Below are 22,095 nucleotides of genomic sequence, written 5' to 3'. Positions count from 1 at the left end.
AACAAAAATCGTCACGCCGAATTTCTTCCCCCCTACAAAAACCTTCGCCCCCATTTACTTCCGGGGGTCATGATTAATACAGACATTTTGTTAACGCTATATTAAAAATATATAACACTATATTAAAAAAATATAACGCTATATTAAAAAAATATAACGCTATATTAAAAAAATATAACGCTATATTAAAAAAATATAACACTATATTATAAAAATACAGACGTTTTGTTAACTCTATATTATAAAAAAAAAAGAAAAACAATTTACAAACACAAGCTATGGGATGACGCATTTACTTCCGGGGTCACTTTTCCTCTTATGTCGTCCCATAGCTTGTGTTTGTAAATTGTTTTTAAAAATTTTTTATAATATAGCGTTAACAAAACGTCTGTATTTTTATAATATAGCGTTATATTTTTATAATATAGCGTTAACAAAACGTCTGTATTAATCATAACCCCGGAAGTAAATGGGGGGAAGGTTTTTGTAGGGAGAAGAAATTTGGCGTGACAGAGCCAAAGGGAGGGGATGGATTTTACAGTTATGGCAGCACAATTAGCCCCGAACGGGCTAACATCACGACTAACGTGTTACACGTCCGAATCGAACAGAGAACTCTCTGCCGGAGTATCAGCGCTGGGGTCCAGTGCACCACAGTTTTGTATTGTCGCTCGGTCCTTTGGCGGAGTGCTTCGGAAGCTACCGGGACCACTTGTCTACCCGGCGCCGGGGGAGGGAGCAAGAGAGAGAGACACACTCAGTGACAGAGAGAGCTAGAGAGAAAGCGCGAGCAGGCAGGCGAGCAAGGAAGGGAGGAAAACCGCGTGCGGGTCTAGTTGAAAAGCAGCAAAACGTTTCTCTGCTTGCATCACGCAAGTCACGTCAATGTTCGGCCCTCGAGAGCCACATACCACACCGTGATTGGCAGATTCCTTCTGCTCCGCACACAACTCTGTCAAGCGCCAATCATATAAAACTCGCGGGCTGCACTACCATTAAACTTTCATAATAAGGTGGGAGCCGCAAAATAACGTCTCGTGGGCCGCAATTGGCCCACGGGCCGCGTGTCTGGGACCCATGCATTAAACAATGTAACAGGGTTTTCCAAAATAAATCAACTCAAGTTATGGAAAAGAATGCCTACATGGCACTGCCATGTTTATTATTGAAGTCCCAAATTACATAATTTTTTTTTTAACATACCTCAAAACAGCAGCTTGGAATTTGGGACATGCTCTCCCTGAGAGAGCATGAGGAGGTTGAGGTAGGCAGGGTTGGGGGGGGCGGGTTTGAGGTGGGGGCTGTATATTGTAGTGTTCTGGGTATTTGTTCTGTTGTGTTGCGGTGCGGATGTTCTCCCGAAATGTGTTTGTCATTCTTGTTTGGTGTGGGTTCACAGTGTGGCGCATATTTCTAACAGTGTTAAAGTGGTTTATACGGCCACCCTCAGTGTGACCTGTATGGCTGTTGACCAAGTATGCCTTGCCTTCAGTTGTGTGTATGAATAGCGTACGTATTATGGGATTGGAATGGCACGCAAAGGAAGTAGGAAGTAAGGTTTATTGGCGCCGTTTACTTCTCCCTACCTCCGTGTCATACAAAAAGTCATACATTTTACTTTTTGAAACCGATACCGATAGTTTTGAAACCGATAATTTCCGATATTACATTTTGAAGCATTTTTCGGCCGAGAATATCGGCGGTCCGATGTTATCGGACATCCCTATTGAATACTCATCCAAAAATGCATGGACAGTTGGTTTCAAATTAGTACAATAAGCAAAAAATCGTCAAGTAATCTTAATTTATAAGAATTAATCAATTGTAGGGTTTTTTTTCTCCGCAGAAAACACACGATAGCATTGAGACAGAATTATGCTCTTGCATCACGTAACGCCGGCTGGCTCCTCCCACTTATAAAATTTAGCTTCGTGTCGGTGGGAACACGGAACGCAGAGCTGCGATTGGTTGTGTTTTTTTAGTACATCGTTTCCGGGTTTCCCTTCTGCCTTGATGGTTTATCAGAATCCAGGCTTTATTCTACGGACGTCTCAATTACTCAACTTTATTGGCTATTTGCTGGTGGGTTTAGATCGTAATCCCCATGAATAGTAAGGCTTTACTGTTCTATAGACCAAACGGAACACAGAGAACACAGTTCCGATGTTTTTCTCTTACTGATATTCTATGCAAACTTACATTAAGTCAGGGGGGTCAAACTCATTTTAGATCGAAGGCCACTTGGAAAAAAAATCTACTCCCAAGTGGACCGGACTGGTAAAATCACGGCACGATAACTTAAAAATAAGGGTAACTTCAGATTTTTTATATTTAAAAAAATAGAACAAGCACATCCTGAAAATGTACAAATCATAATGTTATTGATTTTTTTTTTTACACTTACATGTTGTAGTTAATAGTGTTCTACCTTTATTTGTTTATGCTTTCTGATTAAATTATGTGATAATGTTCATCAGTCAACTCATTGGTGTGAATTTTCAATAGATCCATCCATCCATCCATTTTCTACCGCTTATTCCCTTTCGGGGTCGCGGGGGGCGCTGGCGCCTATCTCAGCATCAAAATCAAAATACAGGATCTTATTTATGTAGTTTGCTCCTTTTCCTCGACTGGTGCACTAACTGTAAGAATAATTATTTTTCAAGTTATCACAAAAACTTTGTGTTGAAATGAGTTGCCAGTGAGAAGACCAAAAGCTGTCTTTGAACCTACCAAGAAGAAGGCTCGTACAACTCTACTGCGTAAGGGGTTTCTGTTTTCTATCATGTATTATAATCAACGAGAGAAGGCAGGATCTGCCCAAGTTCCAGACACCTCTTTTTTGAACCGACCTTTTCTGTGAACTGTATACGACCCTAGTCCCTTGGAAACAGCTGTGGCCATGTGGTCGGAGAAGGTCCAAATAAAAAAAGGAGGTGTCCAATCTTCTGGCAGAGTGTAATGACAAATGTCGAAGGGTACAGATGTCCAAGCATCTCTCCTCAAATTGAGCCGAATTGAATTCTGTCTGTTTAATTCCTTGCTTCTTGTCTTGTTTAATAGATATCATCGGTGTTTGAACCTGACCTGTTTTGTTTTTTTTGCATAATCTACAACGATACAATGAATTGCTATTGTGACATCTAGTGGACACATTTAGAACAGTAGTTTCTTTCATTCAAAAGTTTTGCCTCATTTTTATACTTCGCAAACTCATCCCGTGGGCCGGAAAAAACCTCTTCGCGGGCCGTACGTTTGACACCCATGCATTAAGCGATATGTTACTTTGGATCTTAATCAACAATGTATTCCGTATTTGAAAATAACTCAACTTAGCGTGCTTACCTAATACAATGAACATACTTTTAAATTGAACAAAATAAGATACATCAACTAAAAATAATTGAAACCGTGAGATTTATTGAATTTTTTTTTTTTGCCATATTTGACATAAAATGTATGTTGCGTCAAGCTACCATTTTTATGGCTACTAACTGGATAGCGTGAATGAATTTCAAGAAGTATAGTAAGTACAGTTCATATGTAATATTTAACACCTTATAATAAAATGTGTTAAATGGATTTGTAAATAAGAGAGCTTACCTGACACACTGCCATTTTGGGGAAGGCATACGTTCAAGGAACTGAAATTGGCAGTTTTTTTGTGCTCAGTACCAACAATTACTTTAAATTGAACAAAACGTAAATCAACTCAAAATATTTAAAACAGTCACACTTACTGAGTGGATTTTTTGAATTTTTTCAGTTGTGACAAATATTTCGGGTCAATCTAGCAATTTTAAGACTAATGACTGGAGAGTGATTAGGTCATTCAAGAAATATGGTGAGAGCAGTTCATTGGTAATATTTAAAACTGTTGAAGTATTAGAATTGTTACATGGATTTAAAAGCCTACCAAAGTGACATTTTCTTATTTAAACAGGGATAGCAGGTATATTCTATGTGTCATACTTGATCATTTCGCGATATTGCCATATTTTTGCTGAAAGGATTTAGTAGAGAACATCGACGTTAAAGTTTGCAACTTTTGGTCGCTAATAAAAAAGCCTTGCCTGTACCGGAAGTAGCAGACGATGTGCGTGTGACGTCACCGGTGTGAGGGCTCCTCACATCCGTATATTGATTACAATCATGGACACCAGCAGCGCGAGCCATTCTGACCGAGAAAGCGACAATTTCCTCATTAATTTGAGCGAGGATGAAAGATTTGTGGATGAGGAAAGTGAGAGTGAAGGACTGGAAGAAAAAAAATAAAAATTAAAAAGACGAAGGCAGTGGGAGCGATTCAGATGTTATTAGACACATTTACTAGGATAATTCTGGAAAATCCCTTATGTGATTAATGTGTTACTGGTGTTTTAGTGAGATTATGTGTGTGTGTGTGTGTATACACAGGGTGTATGTGACGCGTCTAGTGCAGTAGAAGTAGAGAGATGTCTGTAGATAATGCGTGTTGCTTTCTGCTTGCTACTCTCTTGCTTACAGCTACCGCCGCCAGCTAGCCCCCCCTCAGGGGGTGAAAAGAGGAGCCGAGTGCGTAAGTCTCCTCCTGCTGGTACAAAGCCTCTCCACCACCAAGACTCCTTCAGTGCCTCCTCGTGGCCACACACGGATAAGGGTCTTTGCAGACCCCGAACTAAACTGAAGGGGATCTCGGAGCAGCAGTGGGCCCTAGAAATGTGGCGTATAGGCCCACCATTGTGTGGACCACACCCTGACGCCCGTCAACCCTGCCCCAACTATGGTTAAATAGCCCCATTGGCTTGTGGGTCAGCTTATTTAGGCAAAGGCTAAGGGAGCACACCCTAACAGAAAAGCAATGTGCTGGTGGTGCGCAATAGGCGGGCCTTGAAGGAATAAGGACCTGGAAACCTCCTGCAGTCATGGCGAGGGACTGGTCGTCATGGGATCACCTCACTGTGGCGAAGATAGTGCTACTGGAGAAAGCGCACCTCCTTTGCACTGAAATATCTCCTTGCGCAGGTACCTGCTTACTTATGTCGTCATCGGACTCGATGGACAACCATAAGCGAAAGTTAGCAAGTGAGATTATTAAGTCATACCTGAAAGTCTGAGGGGTGTGGTGACCGCCAGTGTCTCTGAGTGAAGCCATGGAGGAGCCAAGAAAGTCGCAGCTGCCTCTTTGACAGCTGCAGGAAGAACGACACAAGCTCCGCTCATGTTTACGGTAAGAGCCGACTTATTACCACAATTTTCTCACCGAAACCTGCCGGTTGACATGTGGTAGAGAAACATGTTCGCTTCACCACTCTGTTCCATATTAAAGCTTCACAACAAACAAAGAAACACCGGCTGTGTTTGTGTTGCTACAGCCGGCCGAAATACACCGCTTTCCACCAACAGCATTCTTCTTTGACGTCTCCATTATTAATTGAACACATTGCGAAAGATTCAGCAACACAGATGTCCAAAATACTGTGTAATTATGCGATTAAAGCAGACGACTTTTAGCCGTGAGTGGTGCTGGGATAAAATGTCCGCTCCAACCAATAACGTCACAAGCACGCGTCAACATAAGCGTCGTCATTCCGCAACAATTTCAACAGGATACTTCGCGGGAAATTTAAAATGACAATTTAGTAAACTAAAAAGGCCGTATTGGCATGTGTTGCAATGTTAATATTTCATCATTGATATATAAACTATCAGACTGCGTGGTGGGTAGTAGTGGCTTTCAGTAGGCCTTTAAAATGACCTGTAATGGCCAGTTTTGAAAATGAGCTAACTTACCTTACACGCTGCCATTTTGGGGAAGGCATTACCTGGGTTGGTCACATGACAACAACTTTTAGACACTCCTGAACAGAACTTCAAGTATTTTTGAGTTGAAGTCAAGAAAAAAGGGTATAAGCAGGGGCGTCCAAGCAGAATGAAACAAGAAATGTATCTAAAATGTCATCCTAAAAAGTATTTAAAGGGGAACATTATCACCAGACCTATGTAAGCATCAATATATACCTTGCTGGTGCAGAAAAAAGACCATACATTTTTTAAACCGATTTACGAACTCTAAATGGGTGAATTTTGGCGAAATAAACGCCTTTCTATTGTTCACTCTCGGAGCGATGACACAACGTGACGTCACCTAGGTAGTCAGTCCGCCATTTTCTCAAACACATTACAAACATCTAGTCTGATCAGCTCTGTTATTTTCCGTTTTTTCGACTGTTTTCCGTACCTTGGAGACATCATGCCTCGTCGGTGTGTTGTCGGAGGGTGTGACACCACCATCAGGGACGGATTCAAGTTGATTTACGTGGAGTGTGCTTCGATTAGCACGGCATGCTAATCAATCAATCAATGTTTACTTATATAGCCCTAAATCACTAGTATCTCAAAGGGCTGCACAAACCACAACACAAACCACTACGACAGGGGTCGGGAACCTTTTTGGCTGAGAGACCCAAGAAGCCAACTATTTTAAAACATATTTCCGTAAGAGTCATAAAATATTTTTTTTAACACTGAACACAACAAACCGCGTGCATTTTTAAGAAAGACCAACATTTCTAGAGAGGTCTCTTATTCTTTTTAATAACATTGTTATTCTGAAGCTAACTGTGGAGGGGGCATGGCCTGCGGGCCTGCAGCGAAGCGGGGTGTTGCCAGTACCGGCCTTGAAATCAGCGACAGGTGCATAAAGGGCCCACCTGGGCCTTTTTATCTGATCACCTGTCGCTATGTCATAAGCAGCAGCCAGGCGGAGAGACGGGCTTGGGGTTAGAAACCAGAGCGCGAGCGAGAACGAAAGAGAAAAAGACAATTGCTGGAAAGCAACTGAGAGACTTCTTGAAAAATAAACCAATATTGTAACCCTGAAACTGGCTCTCATGTCAGTGCTTGGTGGTCTGAAGAACCCCCTGGAGGGCAAGCCCCACACTAACCAATAATAAATAAATGACTTCTTACCAACTTCTTGAACATAAAAAGCATGACAATGTTTTATATTTTGAACGTTATTTTTAACACTGTGATTACAAGTGGAATTATTCATTATTGATCGTGTTAAGCAACGTCAGCTCAGATTTATCCGAGAGCCAGATGCAGTCACCAAAAGAGCCACATCTGGCTCGCGAGCCATAGGTTCCCTACCCCTGCACGACGACATCCTCGGTAGGCCCACATAAGGGCAAGGAAAACTCACACCCAGTGGGACGTCGGTGACAATAATGACTATGAGAACCTTGGAGAGGACGAAAGCAAAGGATGTCGAGCGGGTCTAACATGATACTGTGAAAGTTCAATCCATAATGGATCCAACACAGCCGCGAGAGTCCAGTCCAAAGCGGATCCAACACAGCAGCGAGAGTCCCGTTCACAGCGGAGCAAACAGGAAACCATCCCAAGCGGAGGCGGATCAGCAGCGCAGAGATGTCCCCAGCCGATACACAGGCAAGCAGTACATGGCCAAAAATGCTTTGCTCTGATTAGGGGCGGAATAGCTCGGTTGGTAGAGTGGCCGTGCCAGCAACTTGAGGGTTGCAGGTTCGATTCCCGCTTGTGCCATCCTAGTTACTGCCGTTGTGTCCTTGGGCAAGACACTTTACCCACCTGCTCCCAGTGCCACCCACACTGGTTTAAATGTAACTTAGATATTGGGTTTCACTATGTAAAGCGCTTTGAGTCACTTGAGAAAAAGCGCTATATAAATCTAATTCACTTCACAAAAAATATGATTCACTTCACAGCGGTGCCGATGCTAACATGCTATTTAGGCTAGCTGTATGTACATTGGTAGCTGTATTTGCATCCAGCCTTTCTCTACACCCACATTTAATGCCAAACAAACACTTACCAATCGACGGATTTAAGTCGCTCCAGTGTCCCAAGATGCGAAAGTCCCGATTGTTTGGTCTGCACATTTTACCGGCGATGCTGAGGCAGACATGGCACAGAGATGTATGGACATCCTGCGACACTCAATCGAAGGCGATCGCCCAATAGCGTCAATAGCTTCAGTTTCTTCTTCAATTTCGTTTTCGCTATCCGCCTCCATACTCCAACCATCCGTTTCAATACATGCGTAATCTGTTGAATCGCTTAAGCCGCTGAAATCCGGGTCTGAATCCGAGCTATTGTCGCTATATCTTGCTGTGCTATCACATCAATAAATGTCGTCACGGGAAAATGGACAATGGATTTAAAGATAGCGAAAATCAGGCACTTTAATGCCTTTTTTCGGGATATTCCGTGATGGGTAAAATTTAAAAAAATAAGCCACAGGGAACTGATTTCTATTGGTTTTAACCCTTCTGAAATTGTGATAATGTTCCCCTTTAATAACATTTGTAACTGTAATTCTTTACAAACTCAAAGTTAGGACACCCCTGCTGCACGGACGATGCTTTAAGGGCATTTAAAATGTCGCGGGTTAAGAGGTTTCCTGGCCTTTCCTGACGCCGTGAAGCGGCCTGAGGGCGGGCAAATGTTTGGAGTCCGGCAAGTTCCTGAGGTTGATGAAGAGGGAGCCGACCATGGTGGCTTCCTCGTGCATGGAGTCCCGCAGATGAGACTGGCTTCTGGACGCCGCCTCCACTAGCCTCCTGTGGAACTTGCCGCTGAACATCAGGTAGATGCAAGGGTTGGCGCAGCTGTTGAGACTGGCCAGCAGCATCAGGATGGTGAAGGTGGCGGCTGGAAGGACATGACGCGAGGGCAGGGTGAGACAACATATTGGACATTTATGAGCAAAAATGAGCAGCCTGGCTTAAAGTGGAATTACGGTGTAGTCTGTATGGCAGGGGTCACCAACCTTTTTGAAACCAAGAGCTACTTCTTGGGTACTGATTAATGCGAAGGGCTACCAGTTTGATACAAACTTAAATAAATTGCCAGAAATAGCCAATTTGCTCAATTTACCTTTAACTCTATGTTATTATTAATAATTAATATTTTTCTTTGTGGCTTCACGGTGGCAGAGGGGTTAGTGCGTCTGCCTCACAATACGAAGGTCCTGCAGTCCTGGGTTCAAATCCAGGCTCGGGATCTTTCTGTGTCACAGCCACCAAATTTGTGAAGAAATTGATATTTTTACATCTATTAGACATGTATTGTTACATATATTAATACATGTAAAAATACATGTATTGTATGTCACAGATATGGTATGAAAAAAGATTGTATAAATGTTTATGTACACACCTTTTTTATTGAATCCAAACAGTGCCTAAAGGCAGTAAAACCGCTGATAAAAAAAAAAAACCCTGAATGTTATGGTTAGGAGGGGAGGTGACAGCAACAGACACCAGGGAGTGGGACATACAGTGATTTATTATATATATATATATATATATATATATATATATATATATATATATATATATATATATATATATATATATATATATATATGCTTCACGGTGGGAGAGGGGTTAGTGCGTTTGCCTCACAATACGAAGGTCCTGCAGTACTGGGTTCAAATCCAGGCTCGGGATCTTTCTGTGTGGAGTTTGCATGTTCTCCCCGTGAATGCGTGGGTTCCCTCCGGGTACTCCGGCTTCCTCCCACTTCCAAAGACATGCACTTGGGGATAGGTTGATTGGCAACACTAAATTGGCCCTAGTGTGTGAATGTGAGTGTGAATGTTGTCTGTCTATCTGTGTTGGCCCTGCGATGAGGTGGCGACTTGTCCAGGGTGTACCCCGCCTTCCGCCCGATTGTAGCTGAGATAGGCGCCAGCGCCCCCCGTGACCCCGAAAGGGAATAAGCGGTAGAAAATGGATGGATGGATGGATTTATCTTTGTGGAAATATTATATATGCGCCCCCAACCCCGCCCCCCTCTCCGTGCGCCGGTTGAGGTGGGCGGGGTTGGGGGGCGTGTATAATATATCCAAGAGTCACGGATACACGGCATTATGGGTAATCCCTATGCTGCGTTTATAATGTGCCACAGAGCCAATGCTCTCCAGAAATGTGTTTGGTGTGGGTTCACAGAGTGTGGCGCATATTATTAAGAGTTTTAAAGTTGTTTATATTACAACCATCAGTGTAAAAGGTATGGCTGTTGACCAAGTATGCATTGCAATCAAGTATGAGGGGTAGCGAAATGCAAGCCTTCGGCCGGCACGCAGACAGCATGGTGTAAAGGTGGGTGCGAAGACATGCTGTAGAGCAGTGGTCCTCAACCATCGGGCCGCGGATGCAGAATAATCTATTTATTTTTATTTTAATCACACTCAATCTTTTACTGCATGCCATTGGTAAGCGCAGTGGTAAGAAGAGGCTTTAAATTGATTAGCGCCCCAGCAGCTATTCCATACATACACACATATATACATATATATATATATATATATATATATATATACATACACACATATATACATATATATTTATATACTCACACACACACACACACACACACACACACACACACACACACACACACACACACACACACACACAAACCCCGTTTCCATTTGAGTTGGGAAATTGTGTTAGATGTAAATATAAACAGAATACAATAATTTGCAAATCATTTTTAACCCATATTCAGTTGAATGAACTACAAAGAAAACATATATGATGTTCAAACTCATAAACTTTATTATTTTTTTGCAAAAAATAATTAACTTAGAATTTCATGGCTGCAACACGTGCCAAAGTAGTTGGGAAAGGGCATGTTCACCACTGTGTTACATCACCTTTTCTTTTAACAACACTCAATTAACGTTTGGGAACTGAGGAAACTAATTGTTGAAGTTTTGAAAGTGGAATTATTTCCCATTCTTGTTTTATGTAGAGCTTCAGTCGTTCAACAGTCCGAGGTCTCCGCTGTCGTATTTTACGCATCATAATGCGCCACACATTTTCCATGGGAGACAGGTCTGGACTGCAGGCGGGCCAGGAAAGTACCTGCACTCCTTTACTATGAAACCACACTGTTGTGGCTTGGCATTGTTTCGCTGAAATAAACAGGGGCGTCCATGATAACGTTGCTTGAATGGAAACATATGTTGTTCCAAACCCTGTATGGACCTTTCAGCATTAATGGTGCCTTCTCAGATGTGTAAGTTACCCATGCTTTGGGCACTAATACACCCCCATACCATCACAGATGCTGGCTTTTCAACTTCGCGCCGATAACAATCCGGAGGGTTATTTTCCTCTTTGTTCCGGAGGACACCACGTCCACAGTTTCCAAAAATATTTTAAAGGTGGACTTGTCAGACCACAGAACACCTTTCCACTTTGCATCAGTCCATCTTAGACGAGCTCGGGCCCAGCCAAGCCAGCGGCGTTCCTGGGTGTTGTTGATAAATGGGTTTTGCTTTGCATATCAGAGTTTTAACTTGCACTTACAGATGTAGCGACCAACTGTAGTTACTGACAGTGGTTTTATGAAGTGTTTCTGAGCCCATGTAGTGATATCCTTTACACACTGATGTCTGTTTTTGAGGCAGTACCGCCTGAGGGATCAACGGTCCGTAATATCATCGCTTACGTGCAGTGATTTCTCCAGATTCTCTGAACCTTTTCATGATTTCACGGACCGTAGATGGTAAAATCCCTAAATTCCTTGCAATAGCTCGTTGAGAAATGTTGTTCGAAAACTGTTCGACAATTTGCTTACAAATTGGTGACTCTCACCCCATCCTTGTTTGTGAATTACTTAGCATTTCATGTAAGCTGCTTTTATACCCAATCATGGCACCCACCTGTTCCCAAATAGCCTGCACACCTGTTGGATGTTCCAAATAAGTGTTTGATGAGCATTCCTCAACTATATCAGTATTTATTGCCACTTTTCCCAACTTCTTTGTCACGTGTTGCTGGCATCAAATTCTAAAGTTAATGATTTTTTTCCAAAAAAAAAAAAAAATGTTTATAAGTTTGAACATCAAATATGTTGTCTTTGTAGCATATTCAACTGAATATGGGTTGAAAAGGATTTGCAAATCATTGTATTCCGTTTATATTTACATCTAACACAATTTGCCCAACTCATATTGTCATTTTTATTGACCTGAGCAAAGCCTTTGACACCATCGATCAAACATTATTTTTAAACAAAATGCAGAGGTATGGTGTCAGAGGTCTTGTTCATGATTGGTTGAAAAGTTATCTTGGTGGCAGAGAGCAGTATGTGCATATGAACAATGTAGATTCAGATAAAAAAAGATTATAACACATGGAGTACCCCAAGGTTCTGTACTGGGACCAAAATTGTTCTTACTGTATATTAATGATATTTGTAAAATCTTTGAAAAAAAACTCAACTGTATTCTTTTTGCTGATGATACAAGTCTGTACTGTTCTGGGCAAGACCTTAATCAACTCCTAGAGACTGTAGAGATTGAACCCCACATACTAAAGCAATGGTTTGATGCCAATAAACTATCAATTAACCTAAATAAAACCATATATATAATTTTTGGAAATAGGAAAAATAACATACCGCGTCATATAAGAATTGATATGGAGATAGAAAGGGTATATTCAATAAAATTTTTGAGAATCTATATAGATAAACTTAATTGGAAACTGTACATAAATATACTTAAGACAAAGATGGCAAAAATTATTGCTGTGTTACATAAAATTAAAAACTCTGTACATCAAAAGGCTCTTAACGTGTTATATAATTCTTTCATACTCCCATATCTAAATTATTGCGTTGAAATCTGGGGTAGCAATTACAAATCAAACCAACTCTATATTCTTACTTCAAAAGAAAGCAATTAGAATTGTAAATTATGCGAATTATCATGACCATACCAATGCTTTGTTCATTAAATTAAAAACATAAAAACTGCACGATCTTGTTGACCTCAATACTACAATTGTGGCTTACAAAGCTCATAACCACATGCTGCCTGGATGACTACAAGTGAGATTCAAACCCAGAGAGAATCCCTTTGACATTAGAGGTTCAGCTTTCTTTCAGAAAGCAAAAATAAGAACAAGTAGATGTGTTTCTGTTAGAGGAGTTCAACTGTGGAACAGCTTGGATGAGTCCTTAAAATGTTCCAGTTGCATTCACACATTTAAAAAACACTTTAAGACCATTGTCTTGAAAAAATATATCACTCTTGAATCAACATTGTGATTAATATGAATTAAAAACTAAACGTGGGATATAAATAACAATGAGAGTATAATTGTTTGTATATATTGTATATAATTGGTGCAAAGGTTTAATACGTGTGCAAGGAAAGTTTCAAGTCCGTGAATTTTAAACAAGGAATCACCGTGTGTTTGTGTGGCTAAAGCAGGGGTCGGGAACCTTTTTGGCTGAGAGAGCCATGAAAGCCAAATATTTCGAAATATATTTCCGTGAGAGCCATATCATATTTTTTAACACTGAATACAACTAAATGCGTGCATTTTTAAGTAAAACCAACATTTTTAGAGTATAATAAGTCTCTTATTCTTTTTAATAACGTTGTTATTCTGAAGCTAACCAATAATAAATAAAATATAATGTCTGTTGATCATGTTTTTGTTTGGCCATGTGCTGTTTGTCCTTTGGACTCTTTAAGTTCCTGTTTTTTTCCACTCCCTTGTCTGGTTACCTTGGTTACTCTTTTTGTCCACCTGTCTCTGGTGAACAAAATGCCCGCTCACCTGCTTCCCGAGCACTAATCAGAGGCAGCATTTGAGCTCGTCTTTGCCAGTCAGTCGCCCTGTGCTGACTTGTTTCATGCCTTGCCATAGTTTCGTGCTTCATGCCATGCCAAGTAAGTTTTGTTTGATTTATGTTCATAGTCTGTTTATGCGTTAGCTTTGTTCCTTAGCCCAAGTTGTGCCTCCGCTGTGAGCGATTTTTGTTTGTATCTTTTTTTAGTTTAAATTAAATCATGTTTTTACCTAAATGCCATGTCCCGAGTAGTCCGTCTGCCTTCCTGGGGGAACGACCCTGCAGCAAGCTGCGACCCCCCCATCGTGACATAAAATACTTCTTACCATTAATGCGACTTCTTGAAAAGGTGCGGTAGAAAACGGATGGATGGATTTAAATGCATAAGAATGTTTTATATTTTGCACGTTATTTTTATTTTCATAACTTTTATGGACAGAATTTCTAGGCGCAGTCAAGGCGTTGAGGGGTTCCGGTTTGGTGGCCGCGGGATTAGGTCTCTGCTTTTTGCAGATGATGTAGTCCTGATGGCTTCATCTGGCTGGGATCTTCAGCTCTCACTGGATCGGTTTGCAGCCGAGTGTGAAGCGACCGGAATGAGAATCAGCACCTCCAAGTCCGAGTCCATGGTTCTCGCCCGGAAAAGGGTGGAGTGCCATCTCCGGGTTGGGGAGGAGACCCTGCCCCAAGTGGAGGAGTTCAAGTACCTAGGAGTCTTGTTCAAGAGTGGGGGAAGAGTGGGTCGTGAGATCGACAGGCAGATCGGTGTGGCGTCTTCAGTAATGCGGACGTTGTATCGATCCGTTGTGGTGAAGAAGGAGCTGAGCCGGAAGGCAAAGCTCTCAATTTACCGGTCGATCTACGTTCCCATCCTCACCTATGGTCATGAGCTTTGGGTCATGACCGCAAGGATAAGATCACGGGTACAAGCGGCCGAAATGAGTTTCCTCCCCGTGTGGCGGGTCTCTCCCTTAGAAATAGGGTGAGAAGCTCTGCCATCCGGGAGGAACTCAAAGTAAAGCCGCTGCTCCTTCACATCGAGAGGAGCCAGATGAAGTGGTTCGGGCATCTGGTCAGGATGCCACCCGAACGTCTCCCTAGGGAGGTGTTTAGGGCACGTCCAGCTGGTAGGAGGCCACGGGGAAGACCCAGGACACGTTGGGAAGACTATGTCTCCCGGCTGGCCTGGGAACGCCTCGGGATCCCCCGGGAAGAGCTAGACGAAGTGGCTGGGGAGAGGGAAGTCTGGGCTTCCCTGCTTAGGCTGCTGCCCCCGCGACCCGACCTCGGATAAGCGGAAGATGATGGATGGATGGACGTTATTTTTAGCACTGTGATTACCAGCGAAATTTTTCATAATTATTGCGTTAAACAATGTCAGCTAAGATTTATCTGAGAGCCAGATGCAGTCATCAAAAGAGCCACAGGTTCCCTACCCCTGGGCTAAAGGCTAAAGCTTCCCAACTCCATATTTCTATTGAGACTTCTCCAATATTTATTGAACAAATTGCAAAAGATTCAGCAACACAGATCTCCAAAATACTGTGTAATTATGCGATTAAAGCAGACGACTTTTAGCTGTGTGTGTGTGCAGCGCTCATACTTCCTAAAAACCCGTGACGTCTTGCGTACACGTCATCATTACATGACGTTTTCAAGACGAAACTCCCGGGAAATTTAAAATTGTGATTTAGTAAACTAAAAAGGCCGTATTGGCATGTGTTGCAATGTTAATATTTCATCATTGATATATAAACTATCAGACTGTTTGGTGCATGGGTTTCAAACTCTGCCCCATAATTTCATTTGGCCCTTGAGGCAATCATAAATTAACATTAGAGATGGCCCGCCGGTATTATACAGTGGCGGTGCTGCTGTATCACCGTATTCAACGCTAATTTTCATACTTGGCAACCCTCCCGATTTTTCCAGGAGAATCCCGAATTTCAGTGCCCCCCCCCCGAAAATCTCCCGGGGCAACCATTCCCCCGAATTTCCACCCGGACAACAATATTGGGGGCGTGCCTTAAAGGTAATCCTTTTAGCATCCTCTTCAACCTGTCGTAACGTCCGCTTTTCCTCCATACAAACAGCTTGCTGGCCCAGTCACGTAATATATGCGGCTTCTACACACACACACAAGTGAATGCAAGGCATAATTGGTCAACAGCCATACTGGTCACACTGAGGGTGGCCGTATAAACAACTTTAACACTGTGAACCCACACCAAGCAAGAACGACAAACACATTTCGGGAGAACATCCGCACCGTAACACAACATAAACACAACAGAACAAACACCCAGAACCCCTTGCAGCACTAACTCTTCCGGGACGCTACAATATACACCCCCGTTACCAACAAAACTCGATTTTGCATGTCACTATAAAGTTATATAGTGACATATATATATATGGTGCGGCATAGCTTGGTTGGTAGAGTGGCCGTGCCAGCAACTTGAGGGTTACAGGTTCGATTCCCGCTTGTGCCATCCTAGTTACTGCCGTTGTGTCCTTGGGCAAGACACTTTACCCACCTGCTCCCAGTGCCACCCACACTGGTTTAAATGGAACTTAGATATTGGGTTTCACTATGTAAAGCGCTTTGAGTCACTTGAGAAAAGTGCTATAGAAATATAATTCACATATAAGCCTTGCTTGTTCAATATTCAATGCAAAACTTGTTTGGGTCCCTATTAAATGTTAATTTGTTCAACTTTGGCCCGAAGCTCATGGCCGGCTCTACGCAGGGGCAAGAGGGGGCAGAGCCCCCTTAAATAAATGTCTTGCCCCCTCAAATCAAAATTTGAGAAAGTAAATTTTAATAAACTCACAAAATTACTACATTACAAGTTGACAAAATGATCTGCACTAGCGAAAAAATCCGGCGAAAAAGGGACACAGACGATATAGTAGTGTCGGCTTCCCTCTCATCCCTCCCTCCGCTGTGCGTGTATTCAACATTCCACAGGCTGCGCCGCAGACACACACCCTCAGCCCTCAGTAGACATCTAATCACTGTTGCATTATGAAAGTAAAAGAAAAGGAAAAGTTGTCTACATTTTTCATATACTTGTTAGGATGGGTGTATTTGTGTAGTCTTATCTGTCATAAACACGTTTATCGTCGCGGACTTTCGGTGCTACGAAGTTCACAGGACAGCGGAGGCTCTGAGCAGCAGTGGTTTGGAAGGCAGAGAGCCTCCACTGTCCCTGTAACAAGCTACAAGTCATTTATGATGCTGTTAATGAGGGTAAAAATGAAACATAAGGTATATATCCTGCTTAGCAGTCCTCCTCTGCTGCCCTCTGTTCAGAGCGGAGTCCCTAGCAACGGCCCGTTTTACTTAGCAACGGTCCGGCAATCGACTGCTGGAATTCTTTTTCTGTAGTTTTTCTTGTAAGTCTACATAGTCAACCTTTTAATGTTTCAATCTACATTTTGTAATAAACAAATTATAAGTTTCATTTGATATGACCAAGACACCTAAAAACAAAAACACAGCCGTTTTCATCAATTTACAAGATAGTGAATACGAAGGTCCTGCAGTCCTGGGTTCAAATCCAGGCTCGGGATCTTTCTGTGTGGAGTTTGCATGTTCTCCCCGTGAATGCGTGGGTTCCCTCCGGGTACTCCGGCTTCCTCCCACTTCCAAAGACATGCACCTGGGGATAAGTTGATTGGCAACACTAAATTGGCCCTAGTGTGTGAATGTTGTCTGTCTATCTGCGTTGGCCCTGTGATGAGGTAGCGACTTGTCCAGGGTGTACCCCGCCTTCCGCCCGATTGTAGCTGAGATAGGCGCCAGCGCCCCCCGCGACTCCAAAAGGGAATAAGCGGTAGAAAATGGATGGATGGATGGGCAACACACATACATTGGAGTGAATGAATTTTGTGTACAAATGAGTGCCCACGTTCTGTTTTATAAATTAGTTTGAGATTCTTTTTAATCATTATTCATCAGACTACCTTTCAGTTTTGTAAATATTGACTGTAGTGTGTGAAGTCCTAATCCATCCATCCATTTCTACCGCTTATTCCCTTTCGGGGTCGCGGGGGGCGCTGGCGCCTATCTCAGCTACAATCGGGCGGAAGGCGGGGTACACCCTGGACAAGTCGCCACCTCATCGCAGGGCCAACACAGATAGACAGACAACATTCACACACTAGGGCCAATATTTAGTGTTGCCAATCAACCTATCCCCAGGTGCATGTCTTTGGAAGCGGGAGGAAGCCGGAGTACCCGGAGGGAACCCACGCATTCACGGGGAGAACATGCAAACTCCACACAGAAAGATCCCGAGCCTGGATTTGAACCCAGGACTGCAGGAACTTCGTATTGTGAGGCAGACGCACTAACCCCTCTGCCACCGTGAAGCCGTGAAGTCATAATTTGCGTCAAAATTTATTTGAGAGTTAGGCCATCCAGTTAGGATAAATGTTATGTTGTTGGTTGATAAAATCTGGATGAAGGACGTTTTATTGTATTTTATTCATTTATTTTTATTTTTCAGTTCCCCCCCCCCCCCTGAGGGATTGCCACCTTATTGTGGTCAGGGGGTTTGTGTGCCTCAGTGACCGTAAGAGCTATACCAGCAGGATCTTGGTCTTCAGGTGGGACACCCAAGTTGGACAGGTCTGAAGGTAGAGGCCTGACAAAGTGCAATCCACTACTCCAGGTTGGGGTTGGACACATAGCTAAAGACCCATTTCAATGAAGAAAGCATTGTTACTATAAGCACAAAAAAAAAAGTGCTGGAGCATGATGTGTACACATGATGCCCCCCTTCACATTTCTGACTGCCCCCTCATATAAGCATGCCTAGAACCGCCCCTGCCGCGGCTTCGTTCAGTTTAGAATTTTGGCCCACTCTGTATTTGAGTTTGACACCCCTGGTTTGGTGGGTAGTAGTGGGTTTCAGTAGGCCTTTAAAAGGCAAAAAGTCTTACTTTGCGTGGGCGCGTCTCGGTCCCACACCGACCACAGCTGCACGGTGAAGAAAGGCGCCCAGCAGACGATGTAAGTGAGCACGATGACCATGGTCATCTTCACCGTCTTCGCCCGGGCCTTGGACACTCCCGCCCCGCTGCAGGCTCTCCCGGCCGGCTGCGCCTTCGCGTGCAGGCTGGAGTACACGGCGCGGCAAATGCGCACTTGGCACACCACCACGGCCAGGACCGGCAGCGCGAAGATGACCAGGGAGGTCCACGTCACGTAGGCCCTCAAGCCCCAAGGCGGGACGAAGACGGCCCAGCAGTCGTACACGCCGGGGGCCACCTCCACGCGGGAGAAGATGAACACCTGCGGGATGCCGCCCAGCAGGGAGACGCCCCACGCCGCGCACACGGGGGCGTTCCAGCGCGCCCGGTGTCTCTGGAAGGTGACCATGGGGTGACATATAGCTTGGTAGCGATCCACCGTCATCACCACGATCATGTACGTGGACGCGAACATGCCCACCACCTGCAGGTACTTGACGGCGCGGCACAGCACGTCCGGCCCCACGAAGCGGTCCGTGACGTCCCACATCAGCTGCGGGCAAACTTGGAAAAACGCCACCACCAGGTCCGCCACGCACAGGTGGAAGACGAAGACGCGCATCCGGGAGAGCTGCTTCCTCCTCCGCCACAGCGCCAGCAGCAGCCCGAAGTTGAGGATCCCGGCCGTGATGAAGATGACGGAGAGGAGCGCCACCTCCACCCGAGCCAAGCGCTCGTCCCGGGGCTCGTAATCCGGGCGCGCGTCCTCCACAGACACGTTGGTGAGGTTCTCCATGCTGGAGCATCACAGGTGGGCGCTGACGTCACCCGTGCAAGAAAGGAAGGTTTTAAAAATACATACTGTGGAGTGACGTGTGCGGACGTCTCCGTGCAGGCAGGAGGTGTTGCGAAAGAACGCAGCCTGTTTTATGGCATCTTTGCAGGAGGGAGGAGCAAATCTCCATCCATCCATCCATCCATTTTCTACCGCTTATTCCCTTTTGGGGTCGCGGGGGGCGCTGGCGCCTATCTCAGCTACAATCGGGCGGAAGGCGGGGTACACCCTGGACAAGTCGCCACCTCATCGCAGGGCCAACACAGATAGACAGACAACATTCACACTCACATTCACACACTAGGGCCAATTTAGTGTTGCCAATCAACCTATCCCCAGGTGCATGTCTTTGCTCACCATTGCCAATTTGTCTGCGATTCAAGAGGAAGCAAGTCAATTCACAAACAATGACAGCGATGTACTCAAAACCAGTAAAGTTGGCACGTTGTGTACAAACCCCGTTTCCATATGAGTTGGGAAATTGTGTTAGATGTAAATATAAACGGAATACAATGATTTGGAATCCTTTTCAACCCATATTCAGTTGAATGCACTACAAAGACAACATATTTGATGGTCAAACTCATAAACTTTATTTTTTTTTTGCAAATAATAATTAACTTTGCATTTCATTGCTGCAAGACGTGCCAAAGTAGTTGGGAAAGGGCATGTTCACCACTGTGTTACATCACCTTTTCTTTTAAAAAAACTCAATAAACGTTTGGGAACTGAGGAAACTAATTGTTGAAGCCTTGAAAGTGGAATTCTTTCCCATTCTGGTTTTATGTAGAGCTTTAGTCCTTCAACAGTCCAGGGTCTCTGCTGTCGTATTTTACGCTTCGTAATGCGCCACACAGTTTCGATGGGAGACAGGTCTGGACTGCAGGCGGGCCAGGAAAGCACCCGCACTCTTTTTTTTTACAAAGCCACACTGTTGTAATACGTGCTGAATGTGGCCTGGCATTGTCTTGCTGAAATAAGCAGGGGCGTCCATGAAAAAGACGGCACTTAGATGGCAGCATATGTTGTTCCAAAACCTGTATGTACCTTTCAGCATTAATGGTGCCTTCACGGATGTGCAATTCACCCATGCCTTGGGCACTAATGCACCCCCATACCATAACAGATGCTGGCTTTGGAACTTTGGGTCGATAACAGTCTGGATGGTTTGCTTCTCCTTTGGTCCGAATGACACGATGTCGAATATATCCAAAAACGATTTGAAATGTGGACTCGTCAGACCACAGAACATGTTTTAACTTTGTATCAGTCCATCTTAGCTCTCTGGGTGTTGTTGATAAATGGCTTTGGCTTTGCATAGTAGAGTTTTAACTTGCACTTATAGATGTAGCGACAAACTGTGGAATATTTCCAAAAACAATTTGAAATGTGGACTCGTCAGACCACAGAACAATTTTCCACTTTGCATCAGTCCATCTTAGATGATCTCGGGCCCAGAGAAGCCGGTGGCGTTTCTGGATGTTGTTTCGCTTTGCATAGTAGAGCTTTAACCTGCACTTACAGATGTAGCGGCAAACTGTATTTAGTGACAGTGATTTTCTCAAGTGTTCCTGAGCCCATGTGGTGATATCCTTTAGAGATAGATGTCGGTTCTTGATACAGTGCTGTCCGAGGGATCGAAGGTCACGGTCATTCAATGTTGGTTTCCGGCCATGCCGCTTACGTGGAGTGATTTCTCCAGATTCTCTGAACCTTTTGATGATATTATGGACCGTAGATGTGGAAATTCCTAAATTTCTTGCAATTGTACTTTGAGAAACGTTGTTTTTAAACTGTTTGACTATTTGCTCAAACAGTTGTGGACAAAGGGGTGTACCTCGCCCCATCCTTTCTTGTGAAAGACTGAGCATTCGTTGGGAAGCTGTTTTTATACCCAATCATGGCACCCACCTGTTCCCAATTAGCCTGCACACCTGTGGGATGTTCCAAATAAGTGTTTGATGAGCATTCCTCAACTTTATCAGCATTTATTGCCACCTTTCCCAACTTCTTTGTCACGTGTGGCTGACATTAAATCCTAAAGTAATGATTTGCAAAAAAAAAACATGTTTGTCAGTTTGAACATCAAATATGTTGTCTTTGTAGCATATTCAAAGGAATATGGGTTGAAAATGATTTGCAAATCATTGTATTCCGTTTATATTTACATCTAACACAATTTCCCAACTCATATGGAAACGGGGTTTGTAAATCACAAATAAAAACTGAATTTCCACCTATATTCAATTGAATAGACTGCAAAGACAAAATATTTAAAGGCCTACTGAAATGAGATTTTCTTATTTAAACGGGGATAGCAGGTCCATTCTATTCGTCATACTTGATCATTTCGCGATATTGCCATATTTTTGCTGAAAGGATTTAGTAGAGAACATCGACGATAAAGTTCGCAACTTTTGGTCGCTAATAAAAAAGCCTTGCCTGTACCGGAAGTAGCAGCCGATGTGCGCGTGACGTCACGGGTTGTAGAGCTCCTCAAATCCTCACATTGTTTACAATCATGGCCACCAGCAGCAAGAGCGATTCGGATCGAGAAAGCAACGATTCCTCCATTAATTTGAGCGAGGATGAAAGATTCATGGATGAGGAAAATGAGACTATGGAAAAAAAAAAAAAAGGCAAGGGCAGTGGGAGCG

The 22,095-nt window shown here is 43.5% G+C and overlaps 1 protein-coding gene across 1 annotated transcript; it reads right to left on the bottom strand.

The window, feature by feature from the left end:
- Positions 1-8,295: 8,295 nt before the first annotated feature.
- Positions 8,296-20,526, bottom strand: avpr2b.1 (arginine vasopressin receptor 2b, tandem duplicate, 1). The gene is made up of 2 exons (XM_061874774.1): positions 18,574-20,526; positions 8,296-8,676 (listed from the first exon to the last, which is right to left on the bottom strand). Exons 1-2 carry the CDS (start codon positions 19,397-19,399, stop codon positions 8,414-8,416), a joined length of 1,089 nt encoding a protein of 362 aa, XP_061730758.1. The 5' UTR covers positions 19,400-20,526; the 3' UTR covers positions 8,296-8,413.
- Positions 20,527-22,095: the final 1,569 nt, after the last annotated feature.

This window comes from Nerophis ophidion, linkage group LG16 (assembly GCF_033978795.1).
Source record: "Nerophis ophidion isolate RoL-2023_Sa linkage group LG16, RoL_Noph_v1.0, whole genome shotgun sequence".
NCBI classification, from domain to species: domain Eukaryota; kingdom Metazoa; phylum Chordata; class Actinopteri; order Syngnathiformes; family Syngnathidae; genus Nerophis; species Nerophis ophidion.
This window is presented reverse-complemented; position numbering and strand designations above follow the sequence as displayed.

What these genes read in the sequence shown, in the direction of transcription:
- avpr2b.1 (XM_061874774.1), bottom strand. Translation starts at nt 19,399, where the DNA reads ATGGAGAACCTCACCAACGTGTCTGTGGAGGACGCGCGCCCGGATTAC. An exon ending in CCGAGACGCGCCCACGCAAA is followed by an intron (nt 8,677 to 18,573) that starts GTAAGACTTTTT and finishes ATGTCCTTCCAG; the next exon opens with CCGCCACCTTCACCATCCTG.